This window comes from Gopherus flavomarginatus, chromosome 9 (assembly GCF_025201925.1).
Source record: "Gopherus flavomarginatus isolate rGopFla2 chromosome 9, rGopFla2.mat.asm, whole genome shotgun sequence".
Lineage (NCBI taxonomy): Eukaryota > Metazoa > Chordata > Testudines > Testudinidae > Gopherus > Gopherus flavomarginatus.
In genome coordinates this window covers 65,517,035-65,537,199 of record NC_066625.1, presented here as the reverse complement: position 1 = coordinate 65,537,199, position 20,165 = coordinate 65,517,035, and the positions used below count along the sequence as shown (strand labels likewise).

At 41.6% G+C, this 20,165-nt stretch overlaps 1 protein-coding gene across 2 annotated transcripts in view; it reads right to left on the bottom strand.

The window, feature by feature from the left end:
- The window catches only part of ADAM10 (ADAM metallopeptidase domain 10), a 107,268-nt gene extending 88,144 nt beyond the window's left edge, over window positions 1-19,124 (bottom strand). For both annotated transcript variants that reach the window (XM_050967958.1, XM_050967959.1), the window contains exon 1: window positions 18,833-19,124. In XM_050967958.1, coding sequence (XP_050823915.1) covers window positions 18,833-18,887 — 55 coding nt within the window. In that variant the 5' untranslated portion in view covers window positions 18,888-19,124. The remainder of the gene's footprint in view (window positions 1-18,832) is intronic.
- Window positions 19,125-20,165: the final 1,041 nt, after the last annotated feature.

Sequence of the window (20,165 nt, the reverse complement as noted above, 5' to 3'; positions counted from 1 at the left end):
ATAACTGGTTCATGCAAGGGTGTGGATTTTTCACACCAAGTAACGTAGTTATACCAAGTTAAGTTTGTAGTGTAGACCTGACCTTTGTCTAAACAGTGATGTGACGCGCTCTATTGGAAGGGTGATTTCTAAAGCACACAAATGTGCTGTGCATTGGTCTGTGTAGTGCGCTGGTGTACTCTCGTGCGCTTTAGAAACCACACTCCCACAGTGTGCACTGCTCTACAATGTTGACATGCCCTAAGAACCCACAGTAGTGGGCAAAAGAATGAGTCGCTTATCTTTTGGGGATTGTATGTTACCACATAGCTTAAGCACCTTTTGGAACATTTTACTCAGTTTATGATTTAGCAGTCAGCACAGACTTCCTAAAGAAAAATAAGCCAAAGTGAAAGGATTGAAAAATTAAGAGAAGACTAAAGAAGTGTAAAGATTAAAATAAAACAACACACCTCAGGAAGGTTCCCTCCAAGACAGGTGAAGTGGATGAGTGAGATTCCTAGTAGATGAGATCTTCAGAAAAGTAGTAATTATCCCTAAAACAAAATACCATCTGGGCACCATTCTCACTGCTGAAGAATAAGTAGTTTGAAGGATGCCTCAAAAGAAAAGATGGAAACAATCAAGAAAGACCAGCAATGAACAAAAAGTTTGTTTTAAAAACAAGAGAAAGAGAAGATACTTCTTTAGATGCTTTCTACAGGCTTTCTAAGCCTGATGCTTTTGAAAACAAGAAAAGTGAAAGTGTGGCCAACTCAAAAAAGTACATCCTAAAATAAACTCTGGGGAAGAAACGTTTTTGGATTCTTAATTTAGAAACAGGTTCTCCAACCCTGAGAATCCAAAGTGGAATTCCTTCTAGAGACTGAATCCGAGCAATGGTGCTTTATAAACATACGGTTCTCTTTCCATATATCTGCCTTTCATATGCCTAATGAATACAGCCCTGAGTAAGTCAGTAGAAGCTGTTCAGCCTCACATCAAATGAGCCTTGACACATAGCCTTACACAGTTAGGCAACCCAGATCATCACCTTTTGCAATTCTGTAGGATAGTAATTTGGATACAGTCACTTCAGCAACAGTATTGCCCGGGGAACTCATAGGAAATTAAATGAATTGGGTGATTTTCTAAAGGTGGTCAATCTGCTTCAGGTAGAACTCTTTATGTTTTTTTCCTTTGATCAAGCATGTGAAGATGATGTAAACCCTGGGAAAATGTTTTCAAAACTATACATTCATTAAAGTGCATGAAGGGGCATACGAATGTATATCTGGCGCGTAAACACCTTGCAATGCTGGCTACAAAAGGGCCATGCAAAACATCTGCTCTCACTTTCAGGTGACATTGTAAATAAGAAGCAGGCAGCATCACCCGTAAATGTAAACAAACTTGTTTGTCTTAGCAGTTGGCTGAACAAGTAGGAATGAGTGGATATGTAGGCTCTAAAGTTTTACATTGTTTTATTTTTGAGAGCAGTTATGTAACAAAAAAAATCAACATATGTAAGTTACACTTTCATGATAAAGAGATTGCACTACAGTACTTGTATTAGGTGAACTGAAAAATACTATCTCATCTTTTTATAGTGCAAATATTTGTAATAAAAATAATATAAAGTTAGCACTGTACACTTAGTATTCTGCGTTGAAATAGAAATCAATGTATTTGAAAAATGTAGAAAAACATCCAAAAATATTTAATAAGTTTCAATTGATATTCTATCGTTTAATAGCAGCAAAGAATCCTGTGGCACCTTATAGACTAACACAGGTTTTGGAGCATGAGCTTTCGTAGGTGAATATCTACTTCGTCATGCATCTGACAAAGTAGGTATTTACCTACGAAAGCTCATGCTCCAAAACCTCTGTTAGTCTATAAGGTGCCAAAGGATTCTTTGCTGCTTTTACAGATCCAGACTAACATGGCTACCCCTCTGATACTATCATTTAATAGAAATTATTATTATTTTTTTAGTTAATCACATGAGTTAACTGCAATTAATTGACAGCCCTAGTTTTCAGCAAGAAAGGTGGGGAAAGAATACTTCAGACCTATTATCATGTGCCTTCTCACAAACACTAGTTTATAGATGTTTTGCAGCAAGACTTCCTTTGGATATATCTAGATGTGGTTTTAGAAGTTTTGAATTGTAGTAGAGAAGCTGCATTTTAGTACACCATATAAATGTATTTGTGTTTTTACCTTTGTCAATTCACTTTTTACATAGTTCTTTAACACTTGCCTGTAATTTCTTGATTTGTTTTGTATCCTTCGGTTTAAGAATAGTACTCTGCCAGTTTTAAATCTGGAATTATGCGGCTCATTTCCCCTTTAGTTACTGTATATGAGCTAAATAAATTTGGGCTGTGTCTTCACTAGAAATGCACTGCTACAGTACTTCAGCATAGACCTTTATTAAAGTGACAGGAGGAGTTGTCCCATCAAAGTAAGTAATCCACCTCCCCGAGAGGCAGTAGCTAGATCAACAGCAGAATTCTGCTGTTGATCTAGCGTGGTCTACATCACAGGTTACATCAGCTTAACTACCTTGCTCAAGGGTGTGATTTAGGGGGAGGTGTATGGTTGTTTGTTTGTTTTTTTTACACCTGAATAATGTAGCCGATCAACCTAACTTGTTAGTGTAGCCCTGGCCTTGGTCCCCCCACCCAGAGGGCATATTCTGGCAGGAAGTCTTTGGACAACACTGACAATACACAACAAAACTTTTACTGGAAAGATTCTTTAACAAGCAGTAAGCCTCAGGAATTCATGACGACTCTGGTTCTATGTTTCATTAAGAAAGTTTTGCATTGTAAAACTAGCATTGCATCATATAATTTGCATCAGTTCAACTCAGTATGGCCCAATAGTTACAAATAATGGCTGAAAACAAGGAAGAGCCGCTGCCTCATAGTATGACCTAAGGCAATCTACAACCCTCTGTGACACATGGCTAGAAAGGGTTAAACAGCTTGCAGGCTGAATGACCCAAAGACCACCTTTAAAAGTCATGTTAGAAAGGTATGTGAATGATAACTAGGGCCATTTGTGCTAAATAGGCCAGAACTTTGAAATGCAAACCTATATTGTTAGAATACTAATTGTGTCTCTCTTATATGCTACCCATAAACAGACAGTTCCTGTCACTATAATTATTGATTCAGAGATCAAAAGGGAATATTAACATTTAGATGAATCTTGGGTGAAATAATGTCATTGTCTATATGTCTCTTTGAAGTTTCTACTAGACAGCCTAATGGATAAATTGCCCTATGTTAATTTGTGTAACTAATTACTAATGGTGTTTAGAAAGCAAAAGGTTACATCAAAAGCCTATTGTTTAGCCAGGACAGTGTGGTCAAGTGGATGCTAGAACACTGTATAAAAAGACCCTTGGGTCCTGATCATCTCAGATCCGCTTAAGCTTCATAGGGGGAAGTTTGAGTCACAAGACTGAGATCCCAGATATGCTGGTACGCCCTGAATATCATACTTGGACATTGGACTATAACCTATTAACTATTACTGAAAGAATTCTTTGCAACCAGAAAGCTCACCATCTTTGCTACAAATCTGAACCTCAAAGAACTCGTGTCTATATGTATATCAATCTTTTAACCATGCTCTCTCTCTTTTGTGTTTTAATAAATTTTAGTGTAGTTAATAAGAATTTGCTGTAGTATGTATTTGGGTAAGATCTGGACTATTCAATAACCTGAGAGGTAATGCGTTCGAACCTTTGGGACTAGTGGCACCTTTTCTTTTATATGATGAAATAAGAGTACAGGAATCTGCATCATCATATTTAACTTGGGTACCTGGATGGAGGCCAGAGGCTGAGTTGCTTTAAGGGAACTGTGTTGTTTTGGACTTCTGAATAACCAGTAAAGTAATAAAGAAGCTGTTTTGTGCTAAATTGGTAAATCTAAGCATTGGAATATCCACCAGATTTATGGGGACTGTCAGCCCCAATCTTTGCAGTTCACCCTAATTGAATGACCACAGCTGGCCCCCCACAGGTCACACACTCTTATACCTCAATCAGCCTATTTGTGAAGTTGAACCAAAAAAATAAATAAATCAAGAATTCACTCAAAGACAGCTGTATTTCAGATTAAACTTTTGGGTAAATAAATCACAAAATAAATACAAATTATTCAAGTAAAAATATTATTTTAAGGTAAGCTGCCACACCAGACTATCCTTTCGAAAACATATTCAGTATTTAAACCAAATATTTGCTTTGAGTAAAGGTCAGATGATGTTTCTATCAAATCTAGTCTCTCTAAAATACTCCCAGTCAGACATCTTTAGTATGCGAGTCAAAGAAAACCCTAAATGGAAAGAATTTCATTCTACTTATCATCCAGTCTCTAAAGCAATGGCTCTCAACCTTTCCAGACTACTGAAGCCATTTCAAGAGTCTGATTTGTCTTGTGTACCTCCAAGTTTCACCTCACTTAAAAACTTACAAAATCAGACATAAAAATACAAAGGTGTCACAGCACACTATTACCAAAAAAATGCTTACTTTCTCATTTTACCATAATAATAATAAAATAAATCAATTGGAATATAAATAGTGCACTTACATTTAAGTTTATAGTATTCAGAGCAGTATAAACAAATCATTGTTTATGAAATTTTAGTTTGTACTGATTTTATTAGTGTTCTTCATGGAGCCTGTTGTAAAACTAGGCAAATATCTAGATGAGTTGATGCAACTCTGGAAGACCTCTGAGTACGCTCAGTGGTACACACATCCCTGGCTGAGAACCACTGCTCTAGTCTAGAGTATGTCCGTATCAAGTATTAACTCTCCTTGACCCAACATTTAGTCCATCCATAAGCGTGGCATTTCCTCACACAGGACTTCAAGACTAGAAAATCTCTAGCTTGTATCTGGTCTCCTATTGTAGAGTGAAACTTGAACAGATTAAAAATGTATCAGTGAAGGAAATCATCAACCTTCAAGAATTTGAGACTTCATCATGTAGTGAATTTATAAGGAATCCATTTGTATCCTAGGTAACATACGGTATGCTTACAAATAGAGATTAAGAACTTTTTCCCCCAAGCAAACTTCTGATGAGTCACCTTTTTTCCCAAGAAAAACAGGACTTAAGTTATTTAAGGAAGATCAACAGAAGTGAAACATGAGGACAAGAGTCTTCCTGGGCAAGTGATTTCACTTCTGCAGAACCTAGACTCTGTTAAAAAATACTTCTATACGTTAACGGTTCCAAAAATGAACTGAAAGTAAACCAATAATGTATTGTTTTCCACAATCCTAAAACAAGACTATCCCAATGCCTCTGCTGATCAGAGAGAGAGAGAAAGTTACCAGTGTTAGTTTTCCTTGTTTATTCATGACCATGTGGGGAGCAGTGTAATGGAGCAAAATCAATGGTGGCTGCTGAAGGTAGTAGAAAACATCCTCTCACCCACCCCCAGCAGCAAAAAAAGGGAGAATGACAGACATCTCATCAGAGCAGCACCCAAGGGACTGAGGTGAAGTAAAGGAGCAGAATTTCCACCGACTATTAAGTAGCTGTTTAGTTGCTTGGAGAGAAGTACAAAGAGTTCTATTCGAATAGTTATTGCAGGACAGCCTTACTAACACCATCATCTGATCTGGAAGCCTGCACTATGGAATAGTGAGTTGTAGATCGAGCTCTGTGTAGCTGCTCTATATATCCCAGGTATAGGTCTATTATCCAAACAGGCAACAGAGGATGCGTGTGTTCTAGTGGAATAAACTCCAATATGACCAGGTGGAATCTTTGACTAATCGATAAAAAAAAATCCATGTATAGAAACCCACTTCAAAATAACCTCCAAGAGGATACAGGACAACTTTGGGTCAGAGAAGCAAATGCCAAGGACAAATTGGCAACTCACTCTGGAGTGAGTGAGAAACAAAGAATGCTCTTCTCTGTTCCAGCAGAGATAGGAGAAACTACTTCATATTTATCGTATTTCAGACAATAGGTGTCCAACATAGGAACTGGAACCCTGAAGTCAGGTCCTGGGACAGCCCTTTGTCAAAATTTTCAGTACCTCTTTTCCAGCAGGTGGGGGAGAAGACTGATGTGTTACCTGTACTGCCTCTATTCTAGTCCATTTGTGACAGTTGTTTGTCTAACCTGTTCTTAAAAAACTCCAACAGATTCCACAACCTCTGTAGGTAATTTCTTCCAATGCTTAACTATCTTTACAGTTAGGAAGTTCTTCCTAATAATCTAAGTCTCTCCTGCTGCAATTTATGCCCATAACTCCTTGCGCTGTCTTCAGTGAATACGGAAAACAAATTGTCACCCTCCTCATTATAAAAAAACTTTTACATACTGGAAGATTTATGTCCCCCCTTAGTCTTCGCTTCTTTAGATTAAAACAATTTTTTCTATCTTTCCTCTTTGGTCATGTTTTCTAACTCTTTTATCATTTTCGTTGCTCTCCTCTGGACTTTCTCCATTTGTCCACATCATTCCTGAAGTGTAATGCCCAGAACTGGACACAGTACTGCAGAAGCCTTATCAGTGCTGAATAGAGTGGAAGAATTACTTCTCGTCTTGCTTACAACACTGCAGCTCCAATGAGATTCATCCCAGAATGATGTTTGCTTTTTTGCAACAGTATTACACTGTTGACTCATTCAATTTGTGATCCACCCATAACCCCCAGATCCTTTTCTGTGGTACTTAGTGCTTAAAGTCAGTCTCTGACCCAGTGGCTATTTTGTGATAAAATAGTAAAAATAATCAGCCTTAGCAGTTCTTGCATAAAAGATGGTTACTCACTTTTGTAACTGTTGTTCTTCGAGATGTGTTGCTCATATCCATTCCAATTAGGTATGTGTGCGTGCCGTATGCATGATCGTCAGAAGATTTTTATCCTAGCAACACTCGGTGGGTCGGCTGAGGCGCTCCCTGGAGTAGCACGTTTATATCAACGGATATATGCCCCGGCCAACCCAGCGCCCCCTCGGTTCCTTCTTGCCAGCTACTCCGACAGAGGGGAGAGAGGGTGGTTTTGGAATGGATATGAGCAACACATCTCAAAGAACAACAGTTATAAAGGTGAGTAACCATCTCTTCTTCTTTGAGTACTTGCTCATATCGATTCCAATTAGGTGACTCCCAAGCCTAACCTAGGCAGTGGGGTCGGAGTGAGATGTCGCGGAGTGAAGGACTGCTGAACTACATGCAGCATTACCTCTAGACTGTTGCACTATCGCATAGTGGGCAGCGAAGGTATGCACCGATGACCAAGTTGCTGCCCTACATATCTCCTGAATGGGCACATGCACCAGGAAAGCAGAGGATGAAGCTTGAGCCCACGTGGAGTGAGCAGTAGAGGTGCGTAGGCGGGACACCAGCCAAGTCATAGCATGCACAAATGCATGATGTGATCCAGGACAAGATGCGCTGGGAGGAGACTGGAAGGCCCTTCATCCAGTCTAACACAGCAACAAACTTTTAGAGGGAGGTAAGGGATTGACTCTGTGTACACAAATTTGAAGAGGGACAATAAGGTTGAAGTCTGTTATCTCTCCCCTAACTATATTTATTTATTTAAAAATGTTATCTCTGGAGAGACAAATCCACAGTTTGAGAACTGCAAAACGAAGCGTCTCTGGTGGTATTTTCTAGATTGAGCACTGAGTCCCATTGGATAGATAGAAAGATTAACCTAAATAATCTATACAGAAGGTCCTGGAACTGCATATAATTGGGTCCCTAATCCATGAACTATTGGAACTAATTTACAAAACTTTTCTTAAACATTACATGAAAATATTGTCCCATACTATAGAATTAGAATGTATAATCCCTATTCCATGATGAGATATCTTTGAGCTATAATTTTAATTAAGATATGCTTTTCGAGGAAAAAACCTTTTATAAAAAAATTCAATTTTTTTTTAATAATTGATTTTTATCTACCTTGCTTTCCTTACAGTAAGTGTGGTTCTTTCAGATGTACTGTCCACAGATTCCACTCTGGCCCATGCACACAAGATTGCAATCTTTTTGAATAGCAGTATCCATTGGAACCCTGCCTGTGTTCGAGGTGCTCTTACCACCCGCGCTTATAGCCAAGGGCATAAAGAGTGGAGTAGGCTCAAGTGTCACTCAGTTCCCTCGCCAATACGGAATCCCATTGGCACAGGGCTTCAAATTAGCAGGGAAGGCATTTGGGTCATGGAACCTGTGGGGACAAGACCTCTTGAAAAATCAGTTACTAGAAGGTAAACATTCTTTGACTGCACAGAGATTTCACATGTGGCGACTATTAAGTAGCTGTTTAGTTGCTTGGAGAGAAGTACAAAGAGTTCTATTCGAATAGTTATTGCAGGACAGCCTTACTAACACCATCATCTGATCTGGAAGCCTGCACTATGGAATAGTGAGTTGTAGATCGAGCTCTGTGTAGCTGCTCTATATATCCCAGGTATAGGTCTATTATCCAAACAGGCAACAGAGGATGCATGTGTTCTAGTGGAATAAATTCCACTATGACCAGGTAGAATCTTTGACTAATCGATAAAAAAAAATCCATGTATAGAAACCTACTTCAAAATAACCTCCAAGAGGATACAGGACAACTTTGGATCAGAGAAGCAAATGCCAAGGACAAATTGTTAGAACCAAGCCTACCTAAATAAAAAAGATAATGCTCTCATTATGTCTAATGTGTGATGCTTCAATTCCCCTGGTGTTAGAATGAAGCATGGAAAAAAAAACTGGGAGGTGAATGGACTAATTTGTATGGAATTCTGAAGCCACCAAATGCAGGAACTTCAGGTGAGATCTAAGGGTAACTGCCCTGGTAGAAAGACCATTTACAGAGGACTGGGAGTGAGGACCTAACTGCTCCTAAGCTGATGTTATGGTCACCAGAAATGCTGTTTCCCTTGCTAGGTGTCAAAGGATGCAGATTGTCATGGGCTCAAAGGTGGTGAGAACCCCATCAATCCAGTTAGTACTATATTAAGGTACCAGGAAGGAAGAGGCTCCCTAACTGGTAGAAAACCCAAGAAATTCTTTCAGAAATTTTATCACTATAAGGTGCCAAAATAGAGTGTGCCCTGGACAGGATGATGATTTGCAGATATTACTGCTCGATAGACTGAGCTCATTGATAGTCCAGATTGCTGCAGGGATAGCAAATAGTCCAGTATTATTACAACTGGAGTGGTCAATGGCAAACGCTGAGCTGCCCAAGTAGAAAACCTTTCTATTTGGCCTTGTACATCTGGTTAAACAAAGATTTCCTGCTCTGAAGCAAAACGTTTTGAACTCCAGGTTCAACAGTTTCTCCATGAACTTCAGCCAGCCAGCATCCAGGCTATCAGGTGTAGTGTTGAGTCTGGATGCAGAATCTGGCCTCTATTCTAAGAGACTAGGATCAGGCAGAACTACTAAGGCGACAGTTGCTGTGGTCATAACAGAACAAAATAGGCTCAGGACCCAAAGAAGGAATGGTAGAAGCTAAGTTAACTATGTGGAATTTGAAATGACAGATGTCAAAGACCAAGGATGGGTCTCCAATCTCCTTTTTTGGGATTAAGTAGAAGGAATGAAAATTTTTGTCCCTGAACTCTCAGGGCAATTTCTGCACTGCCCTCAGTTGTAAAAGGGAGTCTAACGCTTGCTTTAACAGTCTCATGAGAGGGGTCTCTGAAAAGGGACCTGAGGGGGTACTTAAAGAATACTGCTTGGTAGTATGCTATCCTCCTTTGTAGGCTTGCAAATGAACAGACCTTCCAGCCAAAAAGGTCTAGATTTTTAGAATCCTGATCATCAAGGGTGGAGTCTGGGTGACCTTGCTGCTTTGCCTTCCCTTAGGCTGCTTGTACTGTCAGGGAGTCAAGTGCAGAATGCTGGTAAGAGTACTTGAGCCTTTAGCTGGAACCTGATACCTCCTGTCAGGGCCCCTGCAGGTGGCTAGAATTGCCTTGGCAGGTTCGTGTAATTCCTGATTTATGTGAATATATAGCATTCCTGATGTTGCTGTATTAAGGATACCCAGGGGTTTATGCTACTTCTCCTAAGGTAACATCCAATATTTCTGCCATCCTCTTCATTAAATCTTGACAGACCTTGAACTCAAACAGAGGCTACGATGCAGGACTGAAGGCTTCTCTGGGGAAAGAAAAGGATATAGCAAGAGGTGCAGGGTATTCCAGCTCAGGAGAGTAATGATCATCCCCACTGTCCTTCTCTTGAGCTAACAGTTGCAGATGAATTAGCTGAGAAGTTTGGGAATCTGAATCTGTGTACACTTCAAGAAGGAACAATACATATAGCAACACTTTGGTACATTTTCCTCATGAGGTACAGAGAGTGCCTATCATTAAGAGGTGTACAATAAAGTCAAATGAGATACTGGTTGCTTGGTGTCTACCATGTTTGAAATACCCTTGCATGGGAGGAGGGGAAACTTAGGCAAAAGGAAACAACTACAATGTTTGTTTGGGTGTCTAAGCCATAGGCAACAAAAACCTCATTAATCAACTCTAACTACACTAATTATGACTATAACTAAACATAAAATCTAGTTCATACAGTGACAGGGATGAGGACTTTGCAAAGGGCTCCATCTCTCACTCACAGGTGGGCAGAAGGAACTGAGTAGCTGTTGAGCCCGCTCCAAAGGTAAAGGTGCAACTCCAGACAGACATTGTTAAAAACAATCTGATCTTGCATGCATGGGGCACATGTGCAACGAAAATGGAATCTGTGCAGATAGACAATCACTAAAAGAACAGCAGATTGCCCTACATCAGGGCCAGGGGATAAGGTATTCTCAGCATGGAAGTCTCCTCCTCTAGAAGGTCACAACTTTCATTTAAATTCCTTAAGCACAGAACTCAGCGTTTAATGAATATCCATTGAAAATAAAGTTAGTAATACTCGATGGACCCTTTCTATCCATGCGAAGTACTGAGGAAAGCCATATTACTCTAGCTACCCTCTTTTAGAGAGGATGATTGGATGGATCAAGGGATTTAACGTAAGTAAGGCTACATTTTAGTCATAGGTATTTTTAGTAAAAGTCATGGACAGGTCACGGGCAGTAAACAAGAATTCACAGCCCATGACCTGTCCATGACTTTTACTATATACTCCTAATTAAAACTTGGGCCGGAGGCCCGGGGACCCCTGCAGGTGCTGGGGTGTGTGGCCTGGGACCCCCCCCAGGTGCTGGGGTGGGGGGAAATTGGAAAGGCTTGCAGGATCCCTACCAGGCTCCATGTGTCCCCACAGCTCCAGCCAGGGGGGCTCCACACACTACTGCTGCTCCCACCACAAGCACTGGCTCTGCAGGTGCAGTTTCCATTGTCTGGGAGGCACAGCCAATGGGAGCTTTGGGGGCAGGGCCTGCAGGCACGAGCAGCAACTGGATCCCCCCCAGCTTCTCCATTTAGAGGTGGGGTGGGGGACGGGCCAGGTAAATACCCCACCCGCACTCCAGCCCTGAGCCTCCGCCACACCCAAACTGCTGCTGCTGGCCCTGGGGCTGCCTGACTCGGGCAGCCCCTGAGCCAGCACTGGTGGCTGCAGAAGTCATGGAGGTCATGGAATCCATGATTCCTGTGACAGACAATGCAGCCTTGAACATAAGATACGACACATTGCTCTGTGTCACGAATGTTGTTCCAAGCAGGTGAAGACTTGCTAGCATTAATTACAGAGATCGTGAAATATGGTAAAGCAGTAGCAGGGTAAGTTCAAAGACCGGGCAAGAAGGGAAAAGTATCAAAAATGACTACAAATATTACCATCACATTGTTAAACTACATTCGATGTGCATCCACATGAACAACTTTCAACAAGTTTATAAACCCCCAGTAAGCGACATTTTTGATAATCCTAATCCTCACTCTCTATTTCTCCCATAGCTTCATGCCACCTTTGCATCCTCCTAATTCTGAGCTACTGATGCGTAACAGACATAACTGGGGGACTAAGTTACAGTAGATCAGCCACTGGTTACCTATGGGCACCATCAGTACAGCACTACACACTACACTTTCACTCTTTTCTCCCAGGATTTATGGAAGGAGAAGACATCTGTGACTGTCTTCCTCACTTCCCAAGCTAGGAGAATTCCTCCTTGGGCAGATCCAGATTTTAGAGCCCCTTTTTCGCCACACTAGCCCTTTTACTTGGCTTGCGGAGGATGAAAAATCTCACCCATTCTGTTTATTCATCTGTAAAGCTCTTGATAGAGAGTATACTATGATACATCATGGCTGTTTGGTGGTCTATGAAAAATGAGTTAGTACTCAGTCTGTTCCTAATAAATAATCCTGCCACACCACAATGTTACCATCACTGACCGCTCTGTAATCAATCCCAGCAGAGGGATTAGAGTAGTCCTAGAAGTAGTCCTTTTCATATCACGATTGGCAGGGTGGTCTGAAGTTTGCACAGCTGTCTGTGGTACAGTAGAGCCATGGAATTATGAACACCTCAGGAATGGAGGTTGTTTGTAATTCTGAAATGTTTGTAATTCTGAACAAAACATTATGGTTGTTCTTTCAAAAGCTTACAGCTGAACACTGACCTAATACAGCTTTGAAACTTTACTATGCAGAAGAAAAATGCTGCTTTAACCATCTTAATGTAAACAAAACAAGCATAGAAACCGTTTCCTTACCCTGTCAATTTTTTAAGCTTTCATTTTATTTTTTTTAGTAGTTTACGTTTAATACAGTACTGTACTGTATTTACTTTTTTGGGGGTCTCTGCTACTGCCTGATTGCGAACTTCCGGTTCCAAATGAAGTGTGTGGCTAACCAGTCACTTTGTAACTCTTACGTTCAGAACTCTGAGGTTCTACTGTACTACTTTTGTACCTATACCACATCTGTCGCAGGTATTACCCGCCACTTTTCCAGAACACTCAACTTACCATTGTATAAGTGAATTAAGTGGGAAGTATGCCAGATGTTTGAGGAGAAATTAAATGTGAACATGCTCCCCCACCTTATAGTTCATCCACAAAACTGCTTTATGTGGAAAATTGTGTGATAAGCTTATGCTAACATATTACAAGTATTAGCCCAAATAGTTTCACTGAAACAATGCAAATGTCATATGCAGGTGTGACCGCAGCTGAAAAATTGCAGCATTATGCATGCACATATTTAGATTAAAAATCTGGTCTCTATCTGCCACTAAAAGTTAGAGTTATACTAATAACACTGTTCTCACCTACTTTAAACAGTGACACTCACATCAGTAGTTTCTCTGGGACGCACCATATGTGCCCACAACAATAATTAGCAATGACTAGAACTGCAGATTTGTCATGGTATTTTTTGACCAAAAAAACTGATCACAGCAAATTTAGTAAAAGTCATAGGATACTATATTTACTGTGACTGCTTCCTGCTTTGATAAAAAATACCCTCCTTGCCCGCTTGGGTGGAATGAACCATCTTCCACGCTGGCAAAACCCTAATTCCTGCCCTGTGTAGAGGCAAAGCCTGGGGTGGGAGCTGGAGAGTTCGCTCAATTAGTGGAGGTGGTGCCCTGCTCTAGGCATTATGAACCGGCGTTGCACAACCCAAACAGAGGGTCAGGCTGGCCAGACCTGAGCAGCTCTGTAACCCGGTATGTCAGGTCACAAAACAAAGAGCTGGGAGTAAGGCCCAGACCCACTGGACAAGAGATGTTGCTGCAAGATGAGTCTCAGACACAAAAAAGCAATAGATGAAGAGCAAAAATTCACTATTTATGACATTTTCCATGGCAGCCCAAGTGATGACCCCCAAATCTGTGGAATTTTATTCAGTAGTATGCAGAGTTAAAGACATGAATAAAGAAGTTAAACTAATATCACTAAACAGTTTACTATAGATTTCAGACTCTAATAGTTAACATTTACAGTTGGTATGGTCAGATTTCTATAACATTGGCACGCAATTTCATAGTTCACAAGACTAAGTGGAAAAGTTCCTCAGCACTTTCATGAAGATGTTATAAATCACTGTTGTGAATAAAATACAATCTCTCATCTGTAAAGCATACAGTAATCCTCATTATAAGCTACTGAACTCAGAACTACATTGAGGACTATACAGATTACTTGATAGTATAACAAGTCTTAGTTTGAAGTCAGTAGCTCAAACTCAATCCAAAAAAGCCAATACAAAATCTGATGTATGACTGACAGACTATTTGAAACTGGCTAACAGTCCTCAGCCTAGTTCCTACAGGACAGCTGTCCACATTGCAAGAGTCATCATTGATTGGCAGCTTTGTAAATGTCAGCATAGGGAATGAACTACTCATCACAGGAGAGATTTGTCTTCAGCTGAAGACAGAGGTACATTAGAGAAGACTTGCAAAAAAACAAACCATTTGTAACTGGACTGGTAAATGTTCATGAAAACCTATTTGCTCATGTGAAGATAACATTTAACTTTCCACCAAGGTGAAAGGTTGAACAGAATTTTACAAAGCTGCATTAAGAGGGAAGCTTGCATTGCTGGTCCCTTTCTTCAAGCTAAAGAGAACTTCCCTTTTCTGCACTGTCATGCTGCTTTCTCCAGTAGAAAAGATAAGAAATTTCTTCAAGTGACACAAACATTTCTTTGTTGCTTTTACTGTTACAGTTAAAGTTTAAGGATAAGTCTATATAGAGTTGGCATGTAGAAAACTGGGATATAAATCTACAGTGCTCTAAAATGCCATGTTCCAACTGGTCACGTGGACCCTGCTACTGTGCACTTAAAGTTCCATATATATTTCCCAAGAACACTGTAGATTTACACCCCATCTTGCCACATACTAAGTAGCTGTATAGACAAGCTCTGGTACTACTGAAAGAGAAAAGTATACTTTCAGAGTGTTTACTTTATACTTAGTGTGCTATCAAATGTAGTTTCATTGTTTTGCTGTTTGTGTATGCCCTTCATATAGAAACAGGAGAAAAACAAAATACAGAAAACTGATTTTAAATTCACAAGAATACAAGTTAGTACCTGAAGCTACCTTTAACTCGATTGAAACTGATTAGAGATTTCAAGTTGATAGTGTTCCCTCAGAACTACTAACTTCTTAGATAAACCTTTGTGAAAAAAGATTTCATATAGTATATACCCATATAAATTTGCATCATACTAGGATTAAGAGTGAGTTTTAAGACTCTTTGCAGGCTCTTACTCAGGTGTTGCTTCTAAGGACTTGTCTAGACTCACATTTTATAGTGCTCTAACTTGCTGGCTTAGGGGGGTGATTTTTCACCCCCTTGATTGCAGCAAGTCTGAGCTCCTTAAAGCACTAGTGTAGAGGTTCCCAGCGCTGCTCGCAGCGCACGGAGCTAATCCCCTTATGGTGCTCTCTCCCACACTTGTACTTCAAAGCGCTGCCGTAGCAACGTGCCCGCGGCAGTTCTTTGAAATTTCCAGTGTAGACATACCCTAAATTCCCTCTCCTCGTCACACACAAAACCATCTCAAACGAGGTTGGCGATGCTTTAAATCTTAGCTGTCTGGCTGGGGGGTATAGATTAGAGCATAAGTGCCATTTTTGTTCGGGCTGGTAACACACCTGCTCTGCAGTGAGGATGCAGACAAAATCTCTTAAAATGCCAATAGTCCTCCAAAGGTCTTCCCACAATTCCACCCATGTGCCCACAAGGACAGACAAGTTATCTCACAATTCACTGCAAAAGAATCAGAGCAGCTCAGCTAACCACAGCACAAAGAACGGAATATACCCCCAGAAGTCCTAGAGACATGAGTGAACACAGCCCTTGTAAGGATATAGTAACTCAGGTATAGCTTTGTAGTATGGCTCACAACTGGATGAGGACAACCCAGATCCTTAAACCCATGTGCCAATCACACAGGTTAACTTTACAGGCCAAAAGTACACCCAGGCCCATTTTCTATCCCTCAACCAGAAGGCCAAGGACTATATTCACCTTCTTTGAAGACTGGAAGCAACTCCCTAGAACAATTTACAAAGTGACAGTACTTTTTTAAAAAGTGGAACCCAACCAAAACCAGTTATCACTGGATACTGAACATGTATCCAGTTTAAGTGGTTTTCTAAACAAACTTTGTGTCAAGCAAGGTGGAGCCATTTAACTGAAGTTGATTTGTCAAATGACTTTTAAAAAAAGAAAAGATATTCATTTAAATCAAGTTAAGGCTTTCAAATCAGTTTTACAAAATTTGTGTTACTACTACAGTTTTAGATTACAATTTATAACTAAACAATAAACATCGCTCCTTTTGATGCCAGTATTGATAAATATATTTAAATTTTACAGAACAGTTATCATCAAAAAAACCCAATACATTGAGAATTAAGGACCTAATCTTGCTAATACTTAAGCAGGTACAGTCATTTCAATGCATCAAGGCTAGTGTATTTTACTGAAAGCTTATTTTAGTGGCATAAAACTGTTATTTAAAAAACTAAGAACTTTTAATATGCACCCATTAACATTTTAAGAAGTATTCAAGCATTCTGAGGGTCGGATTTTTAAAAATCACCTAAGTGAGTGAAGAGCATAAATCCTAATGACTTTGGATTGTAAGTACTGATGGAGGACCACTTTCTTGACTTGTGTAAATTTGTTATATTGGAAGGTGGCATTGGTTGCAAATGGAGCACTGGCAATTTGTTTCTCAATTTTGTATGAGTCTGTGTTTTTACCTTTGTCACTTCACTTTTTACATAGTTCTTTTTGTACGAGTTTGCACTTTTTAACAGTTATAATAAGGTTAACCTGCAAAAATAACTACAGCACATCCACTGTACAATGAAAAGTAAATAAACATGAAAATTAAAAAAAAAATCAAATAAAAATATACCTCCAACATATAATGCAAAACTGAGAATGATACCTGATCCATGTCACATGCATCATGGGGGAGGGGGAGGGAAATGGATACCAGCACCAATCCCACTATGTACCTTACCCTGCTGAGAATTATGTTTACACACAAAAACATAGGCCACAAGTTTTATACATTTCCCAACCTATGAAAATATAGATAAATAGGACCCCATTCCTCTTTCATTGGCTAATCTGAATATGAATTTTCAAAATAAAATGGACAGATCTAGACCTAAAATTGGTATCCCGAGAATTTACTTTTGCACATTCTAAGTTTACTCTTAGTGTACTTAAAGCTTCCTATTGAAGGCATTATTTCATTTTTAAGAACAGAGCATAAACTATCTCAAATGCGCCTAGTGTCAGGACAATTTAATCAACTGATATAAAGTGTTGAGGAAAAACCCTTGACTAGTACTCAAAAACATTCTTGTTTAAAAACGTAATGTCCTAATATTCGCAAAGTTACAAGAACATTAGTAGGAAAACTTGGTCTATATTCCGACCTATGTGAAGTACTAGATACTGCTATATTACTGTGTGTTTTGACAACATAAACTGAGGTGCTTTCTCAGCTCTATCTTAGGTTTTAGGCAAAGCCAACAGAAAAGTACTTCTGTGTTCTGAAGTCTTCCTCTAACTACTTCAAAATTGTTTTATTACAATTCATCCAAAATGCCATCTTTTGCACAATCCCATTAATACTGAAATGCACAGAAACAGTGCTCAAACAGAATAAGTGCCAAATAAGCAGAAGTCCCTTATCAACTACTCCACCCATCCCTCCAAAGGCTTCATCTATGCTGCCATTAACCCTTCCATTTCCCGAGTCATACAAAAACACAAACAAAAAACCACAACCACCCTCCCCATATATCTTCCTAATCCCAAAATGCATTCCATAGCCACTATAAAAATTGTGTCAAACACAATAGCGCTTCTTCCAAGGCTAGGGTTCCCTGGCCTGGGACAGATTTTACAGTCCCATTCCAGGAAATTCCAGCTCTTATATTCTATTTCCATGGCAGAAAAGGGAGCTCCAACTTCTTTCACTAACCATACTTTCCGCCTTTAAAAACTCAAGTGACCTCAAAAACTGGGAAATTATTACATAGAAACTAGAGCTTTAAGAAGTGTTAACAAACAGCTAATCATCTTTCCCTGCCTCTAAAACACAATAACTTTCAACTTTCAACCACTCTTCTGTCTCTTGAAGATTTCTTCCTTTTGGAGGTGGTGGTGGGGAGAATGGTCTAGCTACTTTACATCTTTTGTGTGCCTAAAAGTAGTTTGGGGAGATTTACTGCATGCCTTGTTGAGGGGGAAAGACGATTCACCAGGCAACAACCACCCCCATGTTCTGCTGTTTTTGCGCCTTGTTCTCTCTCAAACACAGACCATCTTATCGCTCCCGTCACACAACGGGCGGGGGAGGAAGATTTACAGAGAATAACAGGGAATGAGCCCGGGTAATCACAGATCCTGAGGCTATAAAGAAAGTCCCAGGGGCCGAGGGGAAGGGAAGTCAGACCGCGGGGCAGAAAACAAAACCCAGCGGAAGGATTTTTCGGGGGAGGAAGAGGAAGAGGAAGAATTCAGCCCAGTGACTTGTGGAGAAGAGAATCACCGGGAGGTCCGGGGACTGGACTCAGCCCAGTAACTGGGGAGAGCCCGTACAGGAAGGTCTGGATCCGTCCCAGAAATCTGGCGAGAGAGGGAAAGAGAAGCGCCCCCGGATCTAACCCCGGCCTGACATGCGGTAACTCAAGGGAAGATCCCCGGCCGGGAAGCGGGGCCCAGATCCGCTCCAAAGCCAGGAGCTGGAAGAGGCCCCAGGCTCCCTGCGAGGCTACAAACGGGGGAGACGCGGAGCGCCACCCCCAGCCTGAGCACTCCCCTCACTCGCCCCAACAAGGAGTGGCAGACGCGCCGCGCTGTGCCAGGCCCGGCCAGTCCCTACCTCCGGCTCCGGCCGCCAAGGAGAAGAACAGGATTATCGCCCCCACCAGCACCATGTTCGCCTGACCCAGGCCCCGCCGCCGCTTCCTCCTAACCGCAGCGCATCCGCTCCGGCCAGGGACTGGGATCGGGAGGGGCGGCTAGGCGCTTCCCTTCCTTTGGCCGCCGCACAGGCAGATGCTTCCGCCCGCTCCTCCAACCCTCGACTCAGCGGCTCGTTCCGCCTCAGCGCCCGCCCGGCAGCGCGCCCCGCTCCCGGAGCCACAGCCACTCTCTCTCCGCCACCCTCCCCCCACGCGACGCCAGCACCAGGGAGGGGCGGGGCTCGGGGGCACGCCCACAGCGCGCGATCGGCCACACCCCGATCCTACGCTCAGACCCGCCTCCTCCCACGTGGTACAGGGAGCCAGACCCAAGCGTCGGCTAGTTGCTGGAAAATAGTGTCCCCTGTTGTCTTAAAGGGACAGTGTCCCCCCCTTCATTGTTCGGGCAGAGGCGCTGGCGTGTGACGTGTACGCGCAGCACCATGCAAAGACCGCAGCTGCACCCACAAAGGTGCCGCGGAAGGTGCAAACTGCAAGCAGACGCCTACGCCCCCTTGCCCAACTGTACAGCCTCCTTCTCCCAATATGCGCCTCCCCTACATTCAGCAGGAGCTGTCCGGAGGAGCAGAGCTCCCGTAAATATTTTCAAATCCCCTGGAGTTTTTTATAGCGTCGGGGTGAAGGGCCGGGAAATACTCTTAAGAATTTAAGCCCTACAATTTAACCCACAATGAAAGGGGCTTCCTCAACTAAAGCCAGATCTCCGTAGGCGATTGATCGAATTACCTTCTCCCCCGCACCTTCGGTGCGTGAAGCCTCCCGAGTCCCCATGCTATGCCTCCTCTTGCCTTTTTCCCTGGGCAAACGTGGCTAGTCTTGATTCCTCGCTTTCTGATTCTGCATGTAGAAACAATAGGCCCTAGAGTTAAGGACCCCTTTATTGCGTTATATTGTTAGGAAGGTCAGACCCAATATGTGCTCCAGTATCCTCTTTCGAAGTAGCCAACACCAGGTGCTAAATGGGAAGGTGCAAGAAACCCCTGAGGTAGTGCTAGCCCGTTAGGGGCCCTATACAGGAATATCTTCTTCCCCTCTCCAATACATAAAAAGCAAATATGCCCCCCCACACACACCCTTGAGCTGCTCAGGACCCTAAGCAATTTCTTAATCTGCTTTTGCCTAGTGCCTGCCAAGTCTTCTCCATAGTCAGACAGACCCGCTGACAGAAATTCCGGGCAGAAGCCACCACAGTCCACTTGACAGTTGAGCAATCCTGTGCCTGCGCTGGCT